Genomic DNA, 24,311 nt, shown 5'->3' with positions numbered 1-24,311 from the left:
ATTAATTTTATAACACATCAAGGGATAGTAGAAAATAAAATTTTCGGTTATTTACCATGCAAATAAGATAACTTTTGTGTAAATTTTATAACACACCATGGTACACATAATTTAATTATTTTTTTATTGTTATAACTAATTTTAAGTATTATAAAAAGATTTGAAGATATTTTATAAATGTGTGACATTTCCTTAAATATGTTAATCGGTCAACGCACATGCAGCAACACGCGTGTAAACCTGTTAGTTTTATACAAATATGGTTTACTTAACAAAAAATTATAAACAATACGAATGACTGAACGTATACACATGCGCCAATTTTATGTAAAAAAGTGATATTTGTGTGTGAAACTTAAAAAAGAAAGAAAGAAAGAAACTAGCCTTATATGCACCAATAACTAGTTAAGACGCATTGTTTGTTATCACACTACATCAACACTTTTTTGTAGTGTCTAGTCAGAAAGAAAACGTTAGACGAGGCGCATGCTATATGGCTCAAGGAGTTCGTTTTAATGTTCAAACTCACTATGTGTTTGAGATGGGGGGAGGCGGACACCGTATGATACCTTAGCATCATCAATAGTCGAGTATCAAAGACATGATGAGTCTTTGCAAAACTTTTCTTTAATTTCTTATAAATATTTTGTATGCGAGTCTTTGAATTTTCTTTCTTCAAAACTGATAGGTTTTACAAAACGTTGATTCGAGCTCGGCTCATTTAACATTCGAGCTCAACATAGATATACATACTTACATTTAAAATGAATCCATTCAAGTTCTACAATAAAATAGAATGCAAATGAACCAAGACGGAAATTGTTTAAAAAAAAGAGCAAATAATCAAAGTAGCATAAATAAGCAAGTCTAAAGACACCCACACACTACTCTCAAGTGTATTCAAACAATATCATTAAAAGAAAAAAAAACTAAGCTCATGGAAATCAACCAATGTGGTTGCCTGTTCCTAACGGTTACGTGAGCTCGGTTGACCGTTTGACCTATGTCCAACACGTGTCATGGTTCTGCTTCTTGCGGTTCGGGCGTTCTCTCTTGTTCTGCTTCTTGCGGTTCGGGCATGCTCTCTTGACATGTTAGATTCTATACGTGTCGGGGTTCTGCTTCTTGCGGTTCGGGCGTTCTCTCTTGACATGTTAGATTCTATACGTGTCGGGGTTCTGCTTCTTGCGGATCGGACATTGTCTCTTGACATGTTAGATTCTATAAACTGCGATTCATGTGAAGATCCAAAGCCATACATGTCGTCCCAATCATCCAAAAGGGAACTATCATCTGAAGCCGAATCAAATACAGTAAAAACATTTTCAAGATCCGATTCGACGCTACGCATAAAGATTGCATAATCAGTATCCCAAATCGGGCTGGCAAGATCCATGAATTCATTTGCATCATCATAATCATAATCATCATCATCATCATCATCATCATCATCATCACCAGACTCAAACTGCATACTGAGCATGTCTTGTTGCTCAATATCGTCTTCCAACGTTCTCCACTCAAGTTCCCGTTCAGGGTCAACATCTGTCGGCTTAACACTCGGGTGTACACGCCTGGCGTGTTTTCTCAACTCAGAATAATTTCCAGCAAAATCACAAGTGCCAAGCGAGCAGGTTCTTGTTTTGGAGTTCATGAACTGGCGAGCAGGGTTGACCACGGTCCATCCATTGACTTGACCTCTGCATAATGGGCAAACGAGCTTGGATGATTTGCGAAACTGGTCAAGACAGTTTGAGTGGCGGGAGCTCGTGTCACACATGTACGGTCGGCATCCTTTTTGATGAGATGAACAGAGTAACAGGGCTGCATTGTGTGGGTGTTCCATGCATATAGGGCATCTAGCTTCTTCACATTCGGTTTCATTTATAATTGGTTGAGGGGGTGATTTGTGTGTACTTCTTTTATTATTACTTTTGTAACGGGAATAGGGAGACGCCCCACACCTACAATACGGTGATCTTCTCTCTTTGGGCATCTTCACAATTTCACAAATCAGCCACTGTAAAACACTAATCACAAATGGTCAATTATATTGTACAATCAAGATTCAAATACTGTATGGTGAAAACAATTAAGCGTTGTCTCGAGAATTACAGATTATATGGTATTCATTGTTTCTTTAACTTCAAGAAAAATTAAATGTATAGCCCAAATTCCACTATTCCACCATTATCACCAATATAATTCGTTTATACACAAAGATCATTAACATCAAGATGTTGAATGAACAAATGATTAAAAATCACATTAAATTCTAATTACTTTCTTGAAAGAAAAGCTGTGGAAAACAAATCTATATTCACAAATAACACATTAGATAACTAAAATTATTCACATGTATCAACAGTACAATATGCAACTGATATCATTTAAAATTATTTGTATAATTGTATTATGATTGTAATCCGTTCCATATATCGATTAGGTCAAATGTATCTTTATATTTTGTAAAAGGTGAATAATAGAACTCGAATCGGTGCCTATCAATTTAAAATATATATAGATACATTTGACCATCTATATATGGAACGGATTACAGTCCTAATACAAATAATACTCAAATTCAATTATATAATCTTCTAGAATCTGCATCCTAATAGATATAAATCCATCTGTAGGTATATAACCGAGAATTCAAACATTCAAGACTCTAATCAATGGTTTAATGAAGGTAGAAATCACACCAGATTGTTAATATAAGTGTGAAATTGAGATTGTAGCTAATTAAGTTAGCTATGAACAGAATTCGCTCAAACTACAATCCAACACTGTAAACATACACTTAGTTTCCACTCCACCTAATGTATTCTCAGTCATATCACATCTTTCTTAACCACAATTACAGATTCCAAATGTAACACCGATATTAAAACACTAATCCTAACTGAAATAACCAGACCGTCCTACTAAACTGTATCCAAGTATCATCATACAAAACCTAATTTGTAACAATTGGGATATATTCAATAATTCAAACAATCAAAAGTTCAAAACACTTGGGGTTCCACCGTACAGTCAGACACATCTTTCAAAATAACATGTTACAGATTCCAGACGTAACATCAAGATTAAAACACTAATCATAACAGAAATAACCATGTTCTACTAACTACAAAACCTAACTCGTAACAATTGCTATATATTCGAGAATTAAAACACTCAAAACACTAATCAACTCTTTAAATGAAGGTAGAAATCAATCCTGATTGTTAATGTATGTGTAAAATAGAGATTATAGCTTATTAAGTTAGCTATTTGAACTGAATTCACTATTTCACTCAAAACTACAATCCATCGCCATAAACATACACCTAGGGTTCCACCGCCCAAATTTCCACCTAATTTATTATCAATCTTATCAGCTATCACATATGCTATCACAATTACAGATTCCGGATGTAGCATCGAGTTTAAAACACTAATCATAACGAAAACTTCCAGGTCCTATCAAACCGTATCTAAACACATACACACAAAGCCTAACTCATAACAGCTGTGATATGTTCGAGAACTAACACTCAAAACACTAGTTGACGATTTAACGCTTTTATCGAAGGTAGAAATCAAACCTGATTGTTAATCTACGTGTGAAATTGAGAATATAGCTTATTAAGTTAGCTATTTGAACTGAATTCACTCAAACTACAATCCAATGCCGTTAACATACACCTAGGGTCCCACCGCCCAAATTTCACCTAATTTATTATCAATGATATCAGCTATCACATACACGTCTTTCTTAATCACAATTACAGATTCCGGACGTAACATCAAGATTAAAACACTAATCATAACTAAAATTTCCAGGTCCTATCAAACCGTACCTAAACATATACATACAAAACCTACCTCATAACAACTGCTATATATTAGAGTAATTAAAGCATTCAAAACACTAATTAACGCTTTAATCTAAGTGTGAAATTGACATTATAGCTTATTAAGTTAACTATTTAAACTAATTAAGCTCAAACATACACTTAGGGTTCCACCGTACAGTCAAGCACATCATTCATAATCACAATTACAGATTCACGATATAATAACGAGATTAAAACAGTAATCATACACCAAATCATCAGGTCCTGTTAAACCGGATCTAAATATCTTCATACAAAACCTGATTCATAACAACTGTGATATATTCGATAATTAAAGCATTCAAAACAGTAATAAACGCGTTAAATGAAGGTATACTATATTATTATTATTATCATTATTATTATTAAATGGAACCTGATATTTTGTGATTCAGTGAAGAATTGTGTGGACTGGTTACGGTACGCAGGGTAACATGAATCGTGAATCAAGTGTTATTGTGTGTTTTGAATACTTGGGCCTAAATATGTTTATGGATATCATAAACTCAAACTCTAATACCTGGGCCCAAATATCTTTTCAATAGAACCCATGTATTTGACTAGGTTTTTTGGGGTGTTTTTCAGGTTTCGGGTAGGGTCGGGTAAGGTTTTAACTAGGTAAAGGTGGAACTGGTTCGGGTTCGGATACAAGTCCAAGGAGAAACCCAAAATCATCATACTTGCAGGTCGGATACGGATAGGGACCGTTTACAGACCAGGTCCGGGTTCGGATATTCTACGCACCTATAGACTTAAGTCACCCAACTACCCGTGTTTTCTTTTATGTTAAACTTAAGTGTTGCACTTGAATACATTCAAGTGATGTTTATAATATTTCTGTAAAGTATGTTAGTAATGATATTATTTTCGAATTTTAATTAGATAACATACAATAAGTTGAAGTATTATTTAACCAAATAGTAAATTCTAGATTTTGTCAAGCTTATTCTCTTACATATTTAGGCATCTCGGTTTTTATTTTTCAGCTAGGCACGGTTTTGTAGTTGATACCGTATGAGATTTATAGTGGAGACCATTTATGATTATGGCGTGTAAAAGACAACGAACACGTATCGGCAAAACAATAGCAGAAGCCAAGGTACAGTTACCATACCAAATGATACAACACCAGAAACTGTCAACAAAATATGCAACATAGGCACAACTTACAAGCTCTCCCGAAACTGTTAATATATAAATTAGTATATTTTGATTTTGTCCAAGCTCATTGGTTCGTTGTATATCTGGGTTGAACACAAGCTAACCATAACTTTCTTGTATAAAACCTCGAGTTGGTCAGCTCGAGCTCACTGGCTCGTATAATTTAGCTTATTTTATTGAATATTGCTAGTTAAATATCGTATTATTTAAACTAAGATAATTTGAGATTATTATTAATTTGTTATTTAAGACTTTCATATAAAAAAAAAGTATAAGCATATAAGGTTAAGAAAAAATTAAGTCAATTTGGTGCGTTCGAGTTGTCTCAGGTTAAAGGTGACTCGGTTACAAAATTAGTTCTAGATCGATAAAATATTAAGATGACTTATCGGTCTTAACTAGTATCGTTACTTGCTAGTTAGAAACTCAAGTCAAGCACTTGAGCTCGAGTTTAACTAATTATGTTATAAACTTATTTATTTTGTCACCGACTATAGCTCAATAAAAGTCATACTTTTTCGTTTCATTAAATGCGAAGCTAAGCATATAACTAAACATCTTCAAACCTAACGGTAGTTGCACGATAGACCAATTGAAAATAGTTGCACATTTGTTGGGGTGTATTAAAATTGCTTTTGTTTCTATTGGATGGACCAATTTACCATTCAATTTGTGTGGATCGAGACCCTCATTTGTCTTTGTATAAGTTATCAAAAAGAATAAATTATTTTGACTAGGGTCTTTTTTAGTTTTTCATTTTCACGGTATCTGTAACGCAATGTACAGTGGTGTAAGGCCCTGAACCCGGTAGCCTTACTTTAGCGTCGGATTTACTCATAAACACAGTTCTTACAAATCAGAGTTCATTAAAACTTTCGCAGAATATAAAAATTTTCATAAAACATTTCGTAACAAAACACGCCTTGTCTTAAAACATCATTTTGTCTTTCAAAATTAACGAACATTAACTTAAACGTCTTGAGTCTTCCGATGCCAGCCTCTTATTCAGTGCCACGCGTCTCCTCAAGCGAGCTGCCTCATCCTACTCACCTGCGTGCATACTAAAAGTCAGCTACGCTGAGTGAGTTCTAGTTAATCGTACGCCATACAATACAACACATACATACATATCCGAAGATACATATCCATACTTCACTAGTTACCCTTCTGTTCTACATACATACTTGCTACCATACATACATACATACATATCTACAATCACTAACCTCAGTCTACCGAGAGTACGTTCATAGTCCGCCGTCTATACCTGTACTCACGATCGTGAACACGTAAAAGGTCCGCAGTCCTTACCTATGTTCACCATTCATGGTACGTACAAGGTCCGCGATCCTTCCCTATACCATCATACATCCACAACACGTACAAGGTCCAAGATCCTTCCCTATGTTGCAACCTAATTCATAACACGTACGAGGTCCGCAGTCCTCCCCCATGCTAAAGCACGTATAAGGTCCACAGTCATTTCCTGTGCTGACGCCTATCTATATTACGTATAAGGTCCGCAGTCCTTATCTACGTTACGTATAAGGTCCGCAGTCCTTATCTACGTTGGCGTCTATCTCCTATAACACGTATAAGGCCCACCGTCCCTATCTACGTTTACATCTATCATCTACATCACGTATATGCCTCGCAGTCCCTAACTACGCCGTCACCTGCCAAGTCTATGTCCAACAGAAGTTAGAGGGATTTGCCATCCTAACTTACCATGTCGAACGTAGAACTCACATACCATTCGTGTACCTGTATACACATACTTCACATATACAATAATTACATTATAGCATAAAAACACTCTAGGCGTTCTTTACATCACTCATTAACAACCATACCCCTTGTCGATACGTGCAATATCCGAATATCGTTCACAGCCCCGACAAGTATTCATTTGTAAAGTTCATACATCTTCGATATATAATATTCGTACCTTTATTTTTAACCTGACAGTACGCGCAATATCTGAAGGTCGTTCGCGTACCGACAAGCAATCATTCATATCCATCACATATATCACATATGGCATACACTTATCACTTAGGATAAATGTATTAACAAACACATCGAGTATGCACACAGCCCCGAAAACATAACAAGGAATGGGGCTAGAAACTCACCTGAACTCTGCCTCTTCCTCTGATAGTTGTAAATCCCTTCTTTAACTGTGCTCGGCTGACTGTATAAGTTACACGTATCAATACTCGCCTGATCTAATCTGGTGGCCTAGTATTAGCTTACTTTTACTTATCGTTTTAATCTATTCTCTAATCGAACTTGACTTTAGGCGAAGTTAAACCTTAGGCGAACTTAGCTTTAGGCGAAGTTAAACCTTAGGCTAACTTAGCTTTAGGCGAAGTTAAACCTTAGGCGAACTTAGCTTTAGGCGAAGTTGTCATCAGGCGAACTTGGCTTTATGCGAAGTTGTCATCAGGCGAACTTGGCTTTAGGCGAAGTTGTCATCAGGCGAACTTGGCTTTAGGCCAAGTTGTCATCAGGCGAACATGGCTTTAGGCGAAGTTGTCATCAGGCGAACTTGGCTTTAGGCGAAGTTGTCATCAGGCGAACTTGGCTTTAGGCGAAGTTCTCATCAGGCGAACTTGGCTTTAGGCGAAGTTGTCATCAGGCGAACTTAGCTTGCAGGCGAAGTTCATCAGGCGAACTTAGCTTGCAGACGAAGTTGTCGTCTGCAGCTACTGTTCGTTCTTAAATCCCTTAATCACCTTCGTTTCTTAACCAAATAACTCGATTTAGGTACCCACGGGATCGTCTGACCAGCGCCTACAAACCCCAACCATCAAATCGACCTAACATCGATGTTTAAAGGGTGCGATTTAGGCATATAGGTTACAGGTTCTTTTTATCAATCGATTAACCCATCAAATCATAACCGTTTTCAGTAAGATTAGCTTTGTTGGATTCGTTTTTACCATACAAACTCAGATCTATCATTTCTCAAATCAACCCGAAACTACACGAACGATTTCTAACTATAACGTTCCTTGAACGAGTCGAACTACGAACACGGTTAAGCCTCGATGTTGTTTTGGTCCGTCACAACGTTCCAGCACCAACAAGCTCGGGTTTTCGCCTTCGGATCTTGATTCGGGTCGTGTGTGTATGGAATATGTGAGAATGAAGATTAAATGGTGGTTAATGGTATTTATATTTAGGGATCATGGGCTTAAGCCCATGGACTCTCCTTCCTTCTTTCATAACCCAAGTCCATAACCCATATCCATTACCCAACACTAGCCCGACCCATACCAACTCATACTCTATTTATTTATTTCCCGATAACCCGAGTAAACTTTCCCTCTATTATTAAATAATATAATTAATATCATTTTGGAAATTTCGGGATGTTACAAGTCTTCCCCCCTTAAAGAGGTTTCGTCCCCGAAACCAATCTTATTCCCTATAAAAGGAAAACTTCTTATATTTACACACTTTATCGAATCGCCTTTGCCTTCTGGGTTATCCTTCTTACTCCCGACTTTGCAGCCATCGAATGGTGGTCATGTGTTTTAGCTGTTTAAGGTAGCTCGTCCATGAGACCCTCGATGTACCAAGACTCATCTCATCCTTCCAAGGCTTCGATTAGTACTTTTAACACTATTGTCTAAAACAACCTTTCATCATAGCATAATAATCATTCATAACCAAACTCAACATATTACACGTCACTGATAAACATGAGTTTTAAACCTTAACACAAAACAAGTCCTTAAGCAAAAGTAACTTAATAAAACCATTGCATGAGCAATTATTCCTTCATAAAGTGTCCCTCTCTGCAGTTTCCCCAAGTCTTTATCCCTTCGCACCTCCCGCCCCTGATTCCTTGCAATCCCTAGCCATGTGGTCAGCTTTTCCGCATTTGAAGCACTTTGGACGATCAGGGCATTCTCGGGAGTAATGCCCACTCTTTCCACACCGATAGCACCTGTCTGTTCCAGTCCTGCATTCTCCCTGGTGCACTCGCCCACATGTCCTACATGCATCCTTGTTCCCAACCTTGGCCTTCCTCTCATCAGTTGTTGTCACCATCTCGCCAGACCGCTTAGCAGAGGTAGCCCATTTCTTTTCCTTCTTTTCCTCCACCGTTATTGCTCCCCCACAATCTCTAGCTAAGTGACCCGACTTACCACACCTATAACATTTCTGGTCGTCGGTGCAATCACGAGTTATGTGTCCCTTCTTCCCACATCGGTAGCACTGATTTGGACCAGCCTTGCATTCTCCTAGGTGCATCTTCCCGCACACTTTGCATGTTTCCCTCCCCGCAACCTTTGGTATCTTTTTCCCCGCATACTCCACGACATCTACAGATCTTTTGGTTCCTTTCGCTCCTCCCTTATCATCATCACCCTTCTTACCGTCTTCTCCTGCCTTCTCAGTGGCCCTTGCATGGTTTTCGGCAGACTTGTCAGTACAAAATTTCTTCTCTGCAGCAGCTACAACGTAAGAAATGGCAAATTGAACAACAGGATCCAGCTGATACCCTTCATTGCTGCTTGGTCCTTGCAAAGTTTCACTTTTCTCCTTTTTCGTGGTAGTAACTAGTTCTTCAGAAGGTTCTCGGACAACGCGTATTCCAAGAGGACGTCCAATGTGACCTCCCTTACCAACAAACCTTCTTGCTCCAGCCAATGTATTCTAAAGGAAAACACAAACGTCATCACTCAAGGAACTATTTAGTACAAGGATAGCAAGGCTAACAGGTAATAACAGTGGCCAGCTGTGACTAGCTGATCACGTTGCTTTCCGTGTCCTATACACTTCCCTTTATGAGTCTATTTGTGCTGGTTCTACCTAAGCAGTTAGTCAAATCAAACAATCAATTATTCCTATCCCTGACGTTCACATATCTTTTCTTTCTCATTAACATATATCATTTAATCATACACTTTACCTTTACTGATCTTGCTTGAGCGACACATTGCATTCTTGAATTGGCATATTCTTTCCTTTCTTACTTAAATCCCATTCTCTGTTCGAGTCTAAGCATGTAGGATGCTTAAATCTCTCGAACTTTGCTCTGATACCAACTTGTAAGGCCCCGAACCCGGTAGCCTTACTTTAGCGTCGGATTTACTCATAAACACAGTTCTTACAAATCAGAGTTCATTAAAACTTTCGCGGAATATAAAAACTTTCATAAAACATTTCGTAATAAAACACGCCTTGTCTTAAAACATCATTTTGTCTTTCAAAATTAACGAACATTAACTTAAACGTCTTGAGTCTTCCGATGCCAGCCTCTTATTCAGTGCCACGTGTCTCCTCAAGCGAGCTGCCTCATCCTACTCACCTGCGTGCATACTAAAAGTCAGCTACGCTGAGTGAGTTCTAGTTAATCGTACGCCATACAATACAACACATACATACATATCCGAAGATACATATCCATACTTCACTAGTTACCCTTCTGTTCTACATACATACTTGCTACCATACATACATACATATCTACAATCACTAACCTCAGTCTACCGAGAGTACGTTCATAGTCTGCCGTCTATACCTGTACTCACGATCGTGAACACGTAAAAGGTCCGCAGTCCTTACCTATGTTCACCATTCATGGTACGTACAAGGTCCGCGATCCTTCCCTATACCATCATACATCCACAACACGTACAAGGTCCACGATCCTTCCCTATGTTGCAACCTAATTCATAACACGTACGAGGTCCGCAGTCCTCCCCCATGCTAAAGCACGTATAAGGTCCACAGTCATTTCCTGTGCTGACGCCTATCTATATTACGTATAAGGTCCGCAGTCCTTATCTACGTTACGTATAAGGTCCGCAGTCCTTATCTACGTTGGCGTCTATCTCCTATAACACGTATAAGGCCCACCGTCCCTATCTACGTTTACATCTATCATCTACATCACGTATATGCCTCGCAGTCCCTAACTACGCCGTCACCTGCCAAGTCTATGTCCAACAGAAGTTAGAGGGATTTGCCATCCTAACTTACCATGTCGAACGTAGAACTCACATACCATTCGTGTACCTGTATACACATACTTCACATATACAATAATTACATTATAGCATAAAAACACTCTAGGCGTTCTTTACATCACTCATTAACAACCATACCCCTTGTCGATACGTGCAATATCCGAATATCGTTCACGCCCCGACAAGTATTCATTTGTAAAGTTCATACATCTTCGATATATAATATTCGTACCTTTATTTTTAACCTGACAGTACGCGCAATATCCGAAGGTCGTTCGCGTACCGACAAGCAATCATTCATATCCATCACATATATCACATATGGCATACACTTATCACTTAGGATAAATGTATTAACAAACACATCGAGTATGCACACAGCCCCGAAAACATAACAAGGAATGGGGCTAGAAACTCACCTGAACTCTGCCTCTTCCTCTTCCTCTGATAGTTGTAAATCCCTTCTTTAACTGTGCTCGGCTGACTGTATAAGTTACACGTATCAATACTCGCCTGATCTAATCTGGTGGCCTAGTATTAGCTTACTTTTACTTATCGTTTTAATCTATTCTCTAATCGAACTTGACTTTAGGCGAAGTTAAACCTTAGGCGAACTTAGCTTTAGGCGAAGTTAAACCTTAGGCGAACTTGGCTTTAGGCGAAGTTGTCATCAGGCGAACTTGGCTTTAGGCGAAGTTGTCATCAGGCGAACTTGGCTTTAGGCGAAGTTGTCATCAGGCGAACTTGGCTTTAGGCGAAGTTGTCATCAGGCGAACTTAGCTTGCAGGCGAAGTTCATCAGGCGAACTTAGCTTGCAGGCGAAGTTGTCGTCTGCAGCTACTGTTCGTTCTTAAATCCCTTAATCACCTTCGTTTCTTAACCAAATAACTCGATTTAGGTACCCACGGGATCGTCTGACCAGCGCCTACAAACCCCAACCATCAAATCGACCTAACATCGATGTTTAAAGGGTGCGATTTAGGCATATAGGTTACAGGTTCTTTTTATCAATCGATTAACCCATCAAATCATAACCGTTTTCAGTAAGATTAGCTTTGTTGGATTCGTTTTTACCATACAAACTCAGATCTATCATTTCTCAAATCAACCCGAAACTACACGAACGATTTCTAACTATAACGTACCTTGAACGAGTCGAACTACGAACACGGTTAAGCCTCGATGTTGTTTTGGTCCGTCACAACGTTCCAGCACCAACAAGCTCGGGTTTTCGCCTTCGGATCTTGATTCGGGTCGTGTGTGTATGGAATATGTGAGAATGAGGATTAAATGGTGGTTAATGGTATTTATATTTAGGGATCATGGGCTTAAGCCCATGGACTCTCCTTCCTTCTTTCATAACCCAGGTCCATAACCCATATCCATTACCCAACACTAGCCCGACCCATACCAACTTCTACTCTATTTATTTATTTCCCGATAACCCGAGTAAACTTTCCCTCTATTATTAAGTAATATAATTAATGTAATTTTGGAAATTTCGGGATGTTACAAGTGGGTTACAAATTTGAATAATATTGGGTGACATGGGGGCGAGAACACCGCCCCTCTGACGATAAGAGGGGCAACAGGGGGAGGGGGCGACTAGAACTTGCCGCCTGTGTGTTTTTGATTTAATATTATTATATTAAGTATAATATATACATATATTACTATATTAATATTATTATACCCCTAAAACAAAAATCATCCATTTGCTGACTGGACACCACATGTAAAAATCGCTCCCAGTTTGTAGCTCCTCACTACACATAGCCTAAGGGGTGTCATTTCATTGTCAAATGAACACCTTAACACCACCACACACACACACACACACACACACACACATATATATATATACAGTATGGACCAAATTCAGATAAAATTAACGTGATAATTGTGAGAATTAAGTGGAGTAATTATATATACAACATAGTGTAATTACACTACGATGCAATTACATATTACACTATTTGTATATATATATAATTACACTACTTGATTTTACAATTAGCACGCTAATTTAATTTGTACGTTAACTTTTCTCTCTCTATATATAAATGGGGTGTTGCCATGTTGTCCATGTGGAAAACGCATTACCCACATGTTCTCATTCGTGCGAACCTTACTAAAGTGTCTACCTTGTCTGGCTCAAGGACAATAGGTTTGTCAATAGCCAGGCTGGCCATGTTAAAAGCAATATCAAGGAAAGTTGCTAAACATGAGAAAGTTTATGCTGAGAACCCACACATTTTCATTCCCTTTGCTCTTTAAAAATTTAGATATGTTGTCCCCGAAGTTGTTGCGTTCTTAAAAATAGTTCAGCATGCATGCACAGTAACTCTTCGACATCAAAGTTTCAGTATGATCGATTTTGTCATTCAAAATGGGGTTATAGGGAGTTGCCACCTACCTACATCTCTATTGTAATTTAATCCTTTTTATCATATCAAGAGAAAGAGGAACAAAAATGAGAAGAATGAGAATGATCTGTAGCCACATAAAAATACTAAAAAATGAAAACTTAATAAAAAAAAACCATAACTCAAATTTTAATAGAAAAACAAAAAATGCAAAAAATAGAAAATTTTTCCACCGTCTTCCTCATTAAAAAAACCTAGAAAAAGACACGATGTTGAGAAAAGAATATCATTGTGCCATTAATTTATCACTGTATTTTTTTTCTCACCACTCGATTTTAGTTTCATTTATTTAATAAAATATTAAAGCTATTAGAAGTGTGCATAATATACCCCCTAACTAACTTTTACCCACTTTTGTACTCACTACCTAAGTTTATGGACCAAGTTGCAAATAAATCAAAACCCCTTTTTCCCTCCTCTCCTTCTCTTCCCATCATGAGCCGTACCCCCCCCCCCCATCTTTCTTGTTCCTTAATTATCGGCTGTAATCACGAAATTGACCTTACCAAATCAAAACGCGTCTACCAACACTCTAATCCTGGTAAACGATGATGAATTAACAACGAATTCCGTTAATTACGAATCGTGGTCTACCTGTACCTAAATCCCTATATAAACTCGATTATAATTCAATTAAACGGTACCACACCGTCCTCATAGCAGCGCAACCCTAACCCCTAAATCAATTCCATCTCAGAAGTTGTTCAAATTTTGTATTTTAAATTCGTGTTTGGCCGAAACCTTATTTCATCTATTTCCCTCAATTCGTTAACGTTTCGGATATCTTTACATGCATTCAGTTCGCTTTTGCCCAGCAAAATAGTTAATACTTAATACAATCTTCTAACTATTTAAAAAACACTAGTTTATTTATTAAACAAAACTAAACTAAAGTAGTTTAATTTACCGTATACTATTAGAATTTAGAACCCAATTTTTTCTTTTCTTGCCTAACCCTAAAACCTGAACCTACCGTTGAATAACTGCAGCCCTAATCCCATAAAATTGGGCCTCGAACGTATCGGAAGAAAATATTAATATCACTACACTAAACAGTCAGTCCACTTCCAACCTTTATAATAATATTAATATTAATATTAATATCATATCATCTTCATCTTCCATTTTCATTTTCATTGTCATTCAATTTATTATTATTATTATTATTATTCACAAATTAGCTTTCACCACCATGGCTGCTGCCTGTAAGTCACCTTATTTGATACTATTAAGGTTCTACAGTCGTAACTATGCTTAATTCTGTTGTTGATAAAGCTATATTATTATAAATTATAAAAATTGGCCTTGCATTACATTTTGGTAATTTGTTACCAGGTAGCTTTGGGGCTTCAAGTTTGAAACTGTATAATTTGAGGTTAGGTCATGCTAGAATTGAATTAGCTAATTTACATCAGCAGAAGAATTGTTATGGAATTAGGCTTCCCAATTCTCCAAGGGTTGATGGTTTGGTGGTATCGCAGCGTTCGGGGAAAGCTTCGTATCGGTGCCTTTGTTTGCCTGCCAAAACTGCCCAATGTAAGATATTTTGGTTAGGGATGGAAATAGAGGTGGGCAAATAAGCTGGTTAACCGAACCGACCCAAAAACTGAACCGAAACCGAACCGGTTTGAAACCGATTATGTAGAAACCGGTTTGGAACTGATTGAAACCTTAGGTTCAGAACCGATTTGTATTTTTCTCCACCAAAACCGGTTAATCGAACCGAAACCTGGCAAAAACCAGCCAAAACCCAAACCGAAACCGATCGTAACATGGTAAGAAACCGGTTTCAACCCGAACCGAAACCGATCATAAACCGGTTTTGACTTTTATTGACCAAACCGAACCGGTTTTAACCAAAACCAGTTTTGGGTTAAAACCAAGACTTCGGTTTTTGGATTTTTTGAAACCGTTCGGTTTCGGTTTTTTCGGTTTTTGCCATTTGAGCTTGAAAATTTTAGGCCGAAAAAAAAAGTTGGCAAAAAATATTGAATTTAGGTATAAAATAAGTTTGTTAATTGTTAACGAATATAGACTATTATGCATTTGTTCAAAAATATCTGAGTTACGTATATATTAAAGACAGAATAGCAAAAGAAGTTCTTTATGTTTGAGCGTTATTTCAATGGACGTTCTTTAGCAAAAGAAATGGCAGAAATCATACTTCATGTTTCAAATCTCTTTCACGTTATGTCTTTTGATACTAACCCAGTTAATTTTTTCGTTGAATTTGGTCATGTGCGTTACTTAAGAAAATAAAAAATAAAAATTTAGGAAATCGGTTTGGTTTTTTCGGTTTTTGTTGCATGCAAAACCAAAACCAAAACCAAAACCAAACCGTTAGTTCGGTTTTTACAAAAACATAAAACCAAACCGTCGGTTTTTGTTTCGGTTCGTTTTTTTCGGTTTGGATTTTTCGGTTTTTTCATGTTCGGATCGGTTTTTTTGGTTGCTTGCACAACGCTAAAACTGGGTACCGAATAGGCGAATACTGTACCGAATGTATTGGTTAGTTACCAATATTTTGGTATGGTATAAAATTTATTCGTGACCAAGGGTAATCATTAATCAAGAAACCAAAAATTGTACTGTATCAAATTCATTCGTCATTCAAGAAACCATAATGCCAAAACCAAATCATAGAAAATGCCCCAAAAACTGTATTAGTTTCTATAGGGAAATGAGAAAGAAAGGTACGGATACGGGTACTTAATACCCAAGAAAACTCTTCGTTTTTCAATCGGTACAAAATACCGAAAAAATAAGGTACCAATACCGAGTATTGAATTTGAGAAAAGTGGGTACTAAATACCATACCGTATGTGTCGGTTTGGTACCAGTACGAGCACGGTAACGGTATTCAGGAAAAATATATCATCTATAATTTCATCTTAGTTTGAATTTGTTTAATTACAGTGAATATTAATATGTAAATGGAGGATGAATTACAGTGAATATTAACGGTATTCAGGAAAAAACTCAAATTTCGTGTTTTTAAAGTTATTATATATAACAGCAATTGCAGATTTAGAAGGCAGTTCTGAGGTGGAAAGATCATCCGAATCAACCAGCCATTTCGCTCCAACTGCTTCACAGGTAAACTATAAATTTATAATCTTGGTTTCAAAAAGTGCTATTAAGGTTTTCACATCGTGTATAACGTTTCACTTGTTACATTTGTATCATAAAACAGGTGGAGTCTCTTCTAACAGAAATTTGTGACACAACTTCAATTGCAGAGTTTGAATTGAAAGTGAGTACCTGTAAAATGACTATAATGTCCCTTATATATGTTCAGTCGTCTCTCTAAACCAACTCTTATATCTTCTTTGACATATATATATTATTATCAGCTTGGTGGATTTCGGTTACATGTATTGAGAAACTTAGCAGTAGAAAATACAAGTTCTCCGCCACCTGTTTCCGCCCCGGTCAGCACTGCAAATGTCGAGTCAACTGAACAAAATGGGTCCGCATCATCACCGTCTCTAGCCATTACTAAAGCTGAACCTGTTCCGGTACAGACGATTATTGATACTGCTGCAGATGAAGGGTTGACTATAATTACGTCTCCCATGGTCAGAACCAATATATTTAAATTTTAATACAATTTATTTGATTAAAAGTGATTTTTTTATATATTTCGTTTAATTTTCTATGTGCAATGCAGGTTGGGTACTTTAGAAGATCACGGACCGTTAAAGGGAAACAACTACCTCCGCCATGCAAAGAGGTACTCACTTCTGTGTGTTTTTAAATATATTATTACAAATCTTAAGAATAAAATTGTTTCACTTTAAAACATTTGCTAGAGGCTGTATTATTTGGTCTTCCAAGAAAATAAAAATAAATCTATGAAAAAAGTGAAAACTCAGATTAGCTGGTTTTCCTATAGAGTTGGTAATTTTAAGTTTTTAACCAATTTACTTATGAACAGGTTGATTCTAGGCTTGTAAATAACCGAATAGACACGAACGGTGCATGTTTGTATTCGTTCATTTAACTTTAACTGAACAAGCCATCGAACACAAACAATTAAACGAATGGTGTTTTTTTCTTGTTCATGTTCATTCGTGAACAAGATAAACGAACGTTGATGAACGTAAATGAACGACAATAACTGACTATAACCAGTTAAAAGTAGTGTCAAGAACAATGCGTTGGACCAAAAAAGTTATTTAAACTAAACTAAGTTGTAATGTGCGAAAATCTAAAATGAATATATTAACGAACGTAAATGGGCAAACTAACATACGTAAACTAACGAACATAAATGAGTTTAATTGAGCAAACATAAATGAATTTAACTAAACGAACATTCACGAACATAAATGAACGAACGAGACATGTGTTCATGTTCGTTTGTTTAGCTAAATGAACAAAATAGTTTGTTCATGTTTTGTTCTTTTACAAACTTCCCGCCTAACGGTTCACGAAACCTTCACTGAACACTCGGTTCGTTTACATGCCTAGTCAATTCCGGTTATGTTCATTAATATTCTTCCTATACTTGCATTGTTCTAACAGAAGCAAACAGTTAAGGAAGGGCAAGTTATTTGTTACATTGAGCAGCTTGGTGGGGAGCTTCCAATTGAGGTTTTAAAAATGATTAATTAATTATTCTCTATTTCTCTAAATAAATTTAAGTGGCAAACTAATTAAATTAAAATGTTACTAGTTTAATTTCTGTCTTTGGTTTTTCAGTCTGATATAGCCGGAGAAGTTATTAAGATACTCCGTGAGGATGGCGGTATGCACAAACTATCCTAATGAATTGGTCAATACGGGTTATGTTTTATCTTCGTATACAGTTTAATAATATTTTGCATGTTTGATTATTGCAAACAGATCCTGTGGGATATGGTGACGCGCTAATTGCAATTCTGCCCTCCTTTCCCGGGATCAAGAAGTTACAGTAGCTTTTTTGCAGATGGCTTATCACCATATTTATCGAGATTGGATGGTTGAGATACACATACATGCATATAAGAAAATCCATTTTATTTTTTTGGCTTGTATGATTGTGCACTCATGTAATAACGACGTTAAGTGAGACTTGTTTTATGTACCATTTTCTTGTGCTATTTTCGCTTAACTTATTTTGGCTTGTGCTCAAAAGGGGCATTGAGCTCATGATACAGTGGAATATAGTTCTGCCTTGATATAATCTTGATGCATTTTTATTACTTTAACAAGACTAATAATTTTGAAAAAACAAAATAGGTTCAAACCGTTAAACCGACGTCTAGTAAAGCCAGTCAATTTAGAAGGTTGGCTTTGGATTAACCAACATATAGTCGGTAGATCATCCATCAGGAGTTGCTAACGAAAAAAACTACATATACAGCGTGTCATGTACGCATGCAGCCTCACACCTTCAGCAATGATGCCTCTCTCGTCTGAGACGTGAATCAGGCGTGCTTTCTTATAGAAAGAAAAGATCAGTTGGCTGTTATAGAAAGGATCTTTTTGGGTACCGAAAGCAAAAAATTTATTGAATTATCCATGTATAAATGTTCAAGAACCCGAATACTAATTCCGGGAAACAATCACAAGAAAATAAAAATAATCAAAAACTGGAAGGTGGGCATTACGATGCCAGAAAGCCCGAATCAGGGTACGAAAGCAAACGATTATTCAAATAAATAGAATTGCCGATCACATTCGAATCACAAGAATCAAGTAACATCTTCTAAAGCTTAATAGAAAATAAAAGATATTGATATTGAGGGAGATCTTAACTTTTTCATGATTATCTTTTCATTGTGGATTAGTCCTGGTGCAGAACAAAATTATCCAAGGGTAACAAAAAGTTACCTATTTGCCCCTGATGAAGGTAGCAGAAATGAGAATGCTACGTTGGATGTGTGGGCACACAAGGCTAGACCGAATAAGAAACGTTGTGTTTCGCGAGAGATTAGGGGTGGCGAACATAGCAGACAAGATAAGAGAGTGGAGATTGAGATGGTTTGGACATGTAAAGAGAAGACAGACGACGAATCCTGTTAGATCCGTAGAAAACATTACTATAGAGGGGAGGAGGGGTAGAGGACGACCGAAATTGACTTGGGATGAGAGGATTAGGCATGATTTAATAGACCTAAACCTCTCCGAGGACATGGTTGAGGATAGGAATTCATGGAGAAGTAGAATTAAAGTTAAGGATTTTTAGAGAGAATTGAATACCTTAGGGCTTAGACTTAACTTGTTTAGGTTACATACCATAATGGTATTTCCCTTACTTATAGTATTATTATTATTATAATTATTATTAGCTTTTATATAGCTGTTAAACTGTGATCTTATTATTAATATTATTAATATTATTATAATTAGTAGTAGTTTTTATATAACTGTTAAACTTTGATTTCCTTTATTTTGCTTCATACACATGTACTTAGAGCCGATGGTCTCTCTGGAAGCCACCTCTTTATTCCTTTGGATAGAGGTACGGTGTGCCTACATCCCACCCTCCCCAGACCCTACTTATAGCTTTGCTGTCGGTGGGATTTTACTAGGCATGATTGATTGATTGATTGATTGATTGTTTTATTTCCATTTCACAAACAGTCTCTACCCTTTTCACAAAAAATGTCATCTTTGGCCATTTTGCCTATCAATTTCTTACAACATTCATTATATGCTAAACACTAAAACATCTTTAGACAACCTAAGCACATGCACACTGTTTTCAACAGCCTGTTTTATTACAGCTAATTATCAGATTCAGAATATTTAGGGCATGTTTTTGGATTGAGTTTGAAAACGGTTAAGTCTTTTTCAAAAAGCCATTTTAAAAAGCCCGGATTTATGGCTTTTAGAAAACAGTTTTTTAACCTCATCAAAAAGCTAAAGTAAAAAGAAATTTTGTGATTGTCAACATTATTTTGACTTATTGGCTAGTCAATAAGTTGTTTTCAAACTCAATCCCAAAAATACCCTCTAAAACTCCTATTCCATCAGTCACACATGAATACTGAATAGTAAATAAAGCAAAAATTGTATAAGAAAAAGAAGCAGAAATTAAAGAATTCTTGCTTATTGTACTGTATCAAATGACTAAATACAACAAAAACCTAAAATACGAAAATTGTAGCAATCCCTATCTTAATAATTCATTTCAGAACATTAAACATTAACTTGTCACCAATTTAGAACACAACATACTTGAAAGACTTGTACAGTTATGTGGGGCCAATGTAAGATGTCTCGTTACTAATATTTGGCTGATATACCCGTCAAGCGTATAATAAATGGAAATTCCAGATATGTGTATTTCATGAGCCATATTCTGGGTTGACCAAAAGACCAGGTCAACTTGTGAGCTCTTCCATTTTACCCTGTTATTCATAAACACAGTTGAAAACTATAAACATAAACAAAATGGTAATATATAAAGATTGAAATAAATATTTAGAGAAAGACCTGAGAAATGTACATCTCTGCATCGGCTCGCTTAACAAATAGAATCGCATGCATTGCAAGATTAGTTACTTGCTCACCAAGCATAATACCGTCACCAATTTCTTCAAGAACCCTCACCTTAATGTAGGGATCTTTAGGTGGGACCATGTCCTAAATAAACAAATATTATGCAAGTTGAAGATCAAATTAGCTCACGATATCCATCGCATGTAAGGGCATATGTTTTTAAAACAATATTAAGAACTTACCACAACCAAATCAAGGTTCAACTCGTTCACGTAAGACTCTATAGTTGCAGAAAGCTTTTCAAAATATTCTTTCTCATCGTTGCTAAGTTTCTCTTTAAGTTCATCCAGGAGATCTTTAATGGCCCATCTCAAATTTTTAATAACTTCTGCTCGATTATACCTATAAGAATAATAAGAATAAGGATAATAAATTAATAATACAACATAAGTTCCACTGACGATGGAATTATAATATAGAAGTAAACGGTTAAAAAGCGATTTACACATAAGCCATGAGACACCGTTTATTGCGAACCAGTGAAGCGTGATGAACGAGGGCCCCACAATAATCAGCACTTTTAATTGTCTGGTTGTTGGATCCGGCCATGTTCCTGTTACACATTGTGTTAAATTGTTAAAGCATAAATAAAACAAAGGATACAAATCATACAGTAAAAGAAAGGATTACCGATTTAACAAGGCTTGCATATGAAGACCATGCCCATCACATTCTTCAATGACTTGGCCAAATACATCATTCTATATCAGAATGAAAACAGTGAAAACTCAAGTTAAGAACTTTATTTGATTTATACACTTCAATGGCATGTTGATCCTGAACCTTAGACTCTAAAACAGTATGATAATTCTAACTTTTGGCCCCCTTGATGGTTAGCTTAAGTGGTGCACAAAAAAAAAGCATTTTCGAGTTGTACCTGATTGGAAAAAAAAGCGCTTTCAACCCAATACCAGTAACCTGTCGGTTCTAGACCACTTTCTAGTTTTGAGCAACAACCCGGTTAGGAATGATTATTTAAGAGGTCAAAAACCGGTAATAGCCGTAAAAAAGTTACCAAAAAAGGAAAAAAGCTGTAACCGTTTATCAACGAACATACAGCCGTTAGGAGCCGTTGTAAATAGGTTTTTGACTATTTTACACCGCCACCCCCGCACTAGTATAAATAGGTAGTGTGTGAGTTGGTTTGATGCCTGATTAGAAGACTTCTCAAGCTCTCAAAACACGTAAAACTGCTTGAAAAATTCTCCACTTTCAAAACCATTCACATGGCAACCTCTAATGCTCAAAGTACCCTTGGTGTTGCCGTTGGTGCTTCCTCGACCGGTTATTGATCAAACCGAATTTGACCACATTGACCAATAACATGTTCGGTTAATAACCAGTATAAAAAAAACTGGTTAACCGATTTGTGCACCACTGGTTAGCTACCAACAAATTCACCATTCATAAGAAAACAATAACTTTGATTTTTACTTAATTTTATAAATATTAAAAGAGGATTTACATTAAAGCCTGTGAGTTGACCCGGTTCGCAGCTCTTGAATTCTTTTAAAAGTTGACTAGCCTTCCTTCCATACATCTTGCAGTTCCAGTAGTCCCTAAACTACACAACTGTAACAAGTTAAAAAAACACATAAGCAATTTGCCAAACACCTTACCTACACGAACATAAACCGGCCGATTTCATCAATATACACAGTAAATCAAAGATAACTTAACATACAAGTATCAGTTTTGGTAAAAAGTATAACATTCTGAACACTAAGAATTGAGCATCAAGAAATCATAAGCCAATAATCCGAAAATACCGACATTAGCATTTCATCGAACACCTTATCTACATGAACATAAACCGGCTGAATTCATCAATATACACAGTAAATCAAAAATAATTTAGCATACCAGTATCAATTTTAGTAAAAGTATACCATTCGGAACGATGAGAATTGAGCATCAAGAAATCACAGTCTCATAAACAATTAATTCAAAAAAAACCCACATAAACATTTAAGCAAACACCTTATCTACATGAACATAAACCGGCCGAATTCGTCAATATACACAGTAAATCAAAGATAATTTAACGTAAAAGTATCAGTTTTGGTAAAAAGAACATTATGAACATTAAGAATTGAGTATCAAGAAATCATAAACAAATTATTCAAAAAAAAAACCCACATAAGCATTTCATCGAACACCTTATCTACATGAACATAAACCTGCTGAGTTCGTCAGCATATACAGTGAATCAAAGATAATCTAACATACAACTATCAATTGTGGTTGAAATCATAACACTCCGACCATTAAGAACAAAATCATAGCCTCAAAAAGATATATTTCGATATATATTGCTAATAAAGAAATTGATAATAATAATAATACCTGTGATGTGTATATTAGTGGTGATTAGAAATTGGGGGTATTGATGAACAACGAGATCTGACTACGGGAATTGAACGGTGGATGAGATATTTTGGTTTGGTTTGGTTTGCTTTTGATTTTCACGAAATATTGGCGGGATGATTTCAAGAAAGTGTTGGAAAGCTTCATTTCGCTCCTTATTTGGATCCGGATCCGGATCCGGATCCAATTCAAACTACGGGTTTGGGTTATACCGTGACTTTCTTTTTTAATGTGAACGCGGTTGTGGCGGCAAAGTGGCATGGCATGGGTTTAAAGCCCGGCATATCATGTCAGGACGATAAAAGTGGGGCGTTAAGAAGGGAGTTGATAGCATGTTAACAGACGATAATGGTCCTAATAGATAAAAGATGGGGCCATCAGACATTAACAAGGAAATGGGAGTTCTAACCACAACGGGGGCTTTAAGAGGGTGGTAAAGGAGGCTTTAACATGGCAATAGGGCTTTAAAGGGTATTGTTTGTAAAGCCCCAATGTCTACGTGACAGTAATTTAGCGCTTAACTTGGGTTTTAAAACCCCTCTACAACAACTGGTCTAACGGGAAAGGAGCTATCCCGCTCCTTCATTGTTCTCTAATTCAATTAGTCATAAAACCCCATAAAAGAAGATACAAAGAATGGACAATTACCCGACACATATAGGGGAGAATTCCTCGGATTAAGTGGAAAGTTGTCCGACATAAACTAAGAGGAAAAATAAACAAGGGTTCAGACTTTAACTTTATATTTTTTGACACCACATGGATGGAAAGTGCATGGTTATAATATTTGGCACAACTTTGCCGTAAAATTGAAACCATGAAGAGTGCGTCTAGCGTCATTAATTTTTCATTGAAATTCAACAAATGGTTGGCTAACTATAGGGCTCTAAGTTGCCTCATGGGGCAGGTTGTCAATTAAGGGTGTGTTTGGGATTGCTTATTTAAAAGAAAAATGACTTATTAACTTATGAATATTTTAAAAGAAGTTTTGAAAAAAA

General features: G+C 36.6%; 3 protein-coding genes across 3 annotated transcripts; 1 reads left to right on the top strand and 2 right to left on the bottom strand.

Annotated features, from left to right (window-relative positions):
• Positions 1 to 967: 967 nt before the first annotated feature.
• On the bottom strand, positions 968 to 2,010 carry LOC143540174 (uncharacterized). Its single transcript, XM_077033309.1, has one exon. The coding sequence runs from the start codon at positions 1,994 to 1,996 to the stop codon at positions 968 to 970; it is 1,029 nt and encodes a 342-aa protein (XP_076889424.1). The 5' UTR covers positions 1,997 to 2,010.
• Positions 2,011 to 14,634: 12,624 nt separating this feature from the next.
• Positions 14,635 to 18,564, top strand: LOC143540206 (uncharacterized). The gene is made up of 9 exons (XM_077033330.1): positions 14,635 to 14,660; positions 14,791 to 14,991; positions 16,472 to 16,551; positions 16,649 to 16,708; positions 16,809 to 17,033; positions 17,126 to 17,188; positions 17,983 to 18,051; positions 18,160 to 18,205; positions 18,304 to 18,564. Exons 1-9 carry the CDS (start codon positions 14,648 to 14,650, stop codon positions 18,372 to 18,374), a joined length of 828 nt encoding a protein of 275 aa, XP_076889445.1. The 5' UTR covers positions 14,635 to 14,647; the 3' UTR covers positions 18,375 to 18,564.
• A 1,949-nt stretch (positions 18,565 to 20,513) lies between these two features.
• LOC143540205 (uncharacterized) lies at positions 20,514 to 22,506 on the bottom strand. Its single transcript, XM_077033329.1, has 6 exons — positions 22,412 to 22,506; positions 21,577 to 21,647; positions 21,392 to 21,499; positions 21,129 to 21,288; positions 20,881 to 21,030; positions 20,514 to 20,795 (listed from the first exon to the last, which is right to left on the bottom strand). The coding sequence occupies exons 1-6, from the start codon at positions 22,484 to 22,486 to the stop codon at positions 20,769 to 20,771; spliced, it is 591 nt and encodes a 196-aa protein (XP_076889444.1). The 5' UTR covers positions 22,487 to 22,506; the 3' UTR covers positions 20,514 to 20,768.
• Positions 22,507 to 24,311: the final 1,805 nt, after the last annotated feature.

The sequence above is a fragment of the Bidens hawaiensis genome, unplaced genomic scaffold (genome assembly GCF_021521415.1).
Source record: "Bidens hawaiensis isolate Kalapana, Puna unplaced genomic scaffold, B.hawaiensis_p1.1 tig00012182_1, whole genome shotgun sequence".
NCBI classification, from domain to species: Eukaryota; Viridiplantae; Streptophyta; class Magnoliopsida; order Asterales; family Asteraceae; genus Bidens; species Bidens hawaiensis.
The sequence above is the reverse complement of the archived record's forward strand: the minus strand, read 5'-3'. Positions and strand labels throughout refer to the sequence as shown.

Excerpts from the sequence above, each read along its gene's own strand:
- LOC143540174 (XM_077033309.1), bottom strand. The coding sequence starts at position 1,996 with ATGCCCAAAGAGAGAAGATCACCGTATTGTAGGTGTGGGGCGTCTCCC.
- LOC143540205 (XM_077033329.1), bottom strand. The coding sequence starts at position 22,486 with ATGTATGGAAGGAAGGCTAGTCAACTTTTAAAAGAATTCAAGAGCTGC. Across the intron at positions 21,648-22,411 it reads GTCAACTCACAGGCTTTAAT|AATGATGTATTTGGCCAAGT; the intron begins GTAAATCCTCTT and ends ATTCTGATATAG. Across the intron at positions 20,796-20,880 it reads CAGAGATGTACATTTCTCAG|GGTAAAATGGAAGAGCTCAC; the intron begins GTCTTTCTCTAA and ends TATGAATAACAG.
- LOC143540206 (XM_077033330.1), top strand. Across the intron at positions 16,552-16,648 it reads TCGCTCCAACTGCTTCACAG|GTGGAGTCTCTTCTAACAGA; the intron begins GTAAACTATAAA and ends ATCATAAAACAG. Across the intron at positions 18,206-18,303 it reads GATACTCCGTGAGGATGGCG|ATCCTGTGGGATATGGTGAC; the intron begins GTATGCACAAAC and ends TATTGCAAACAG.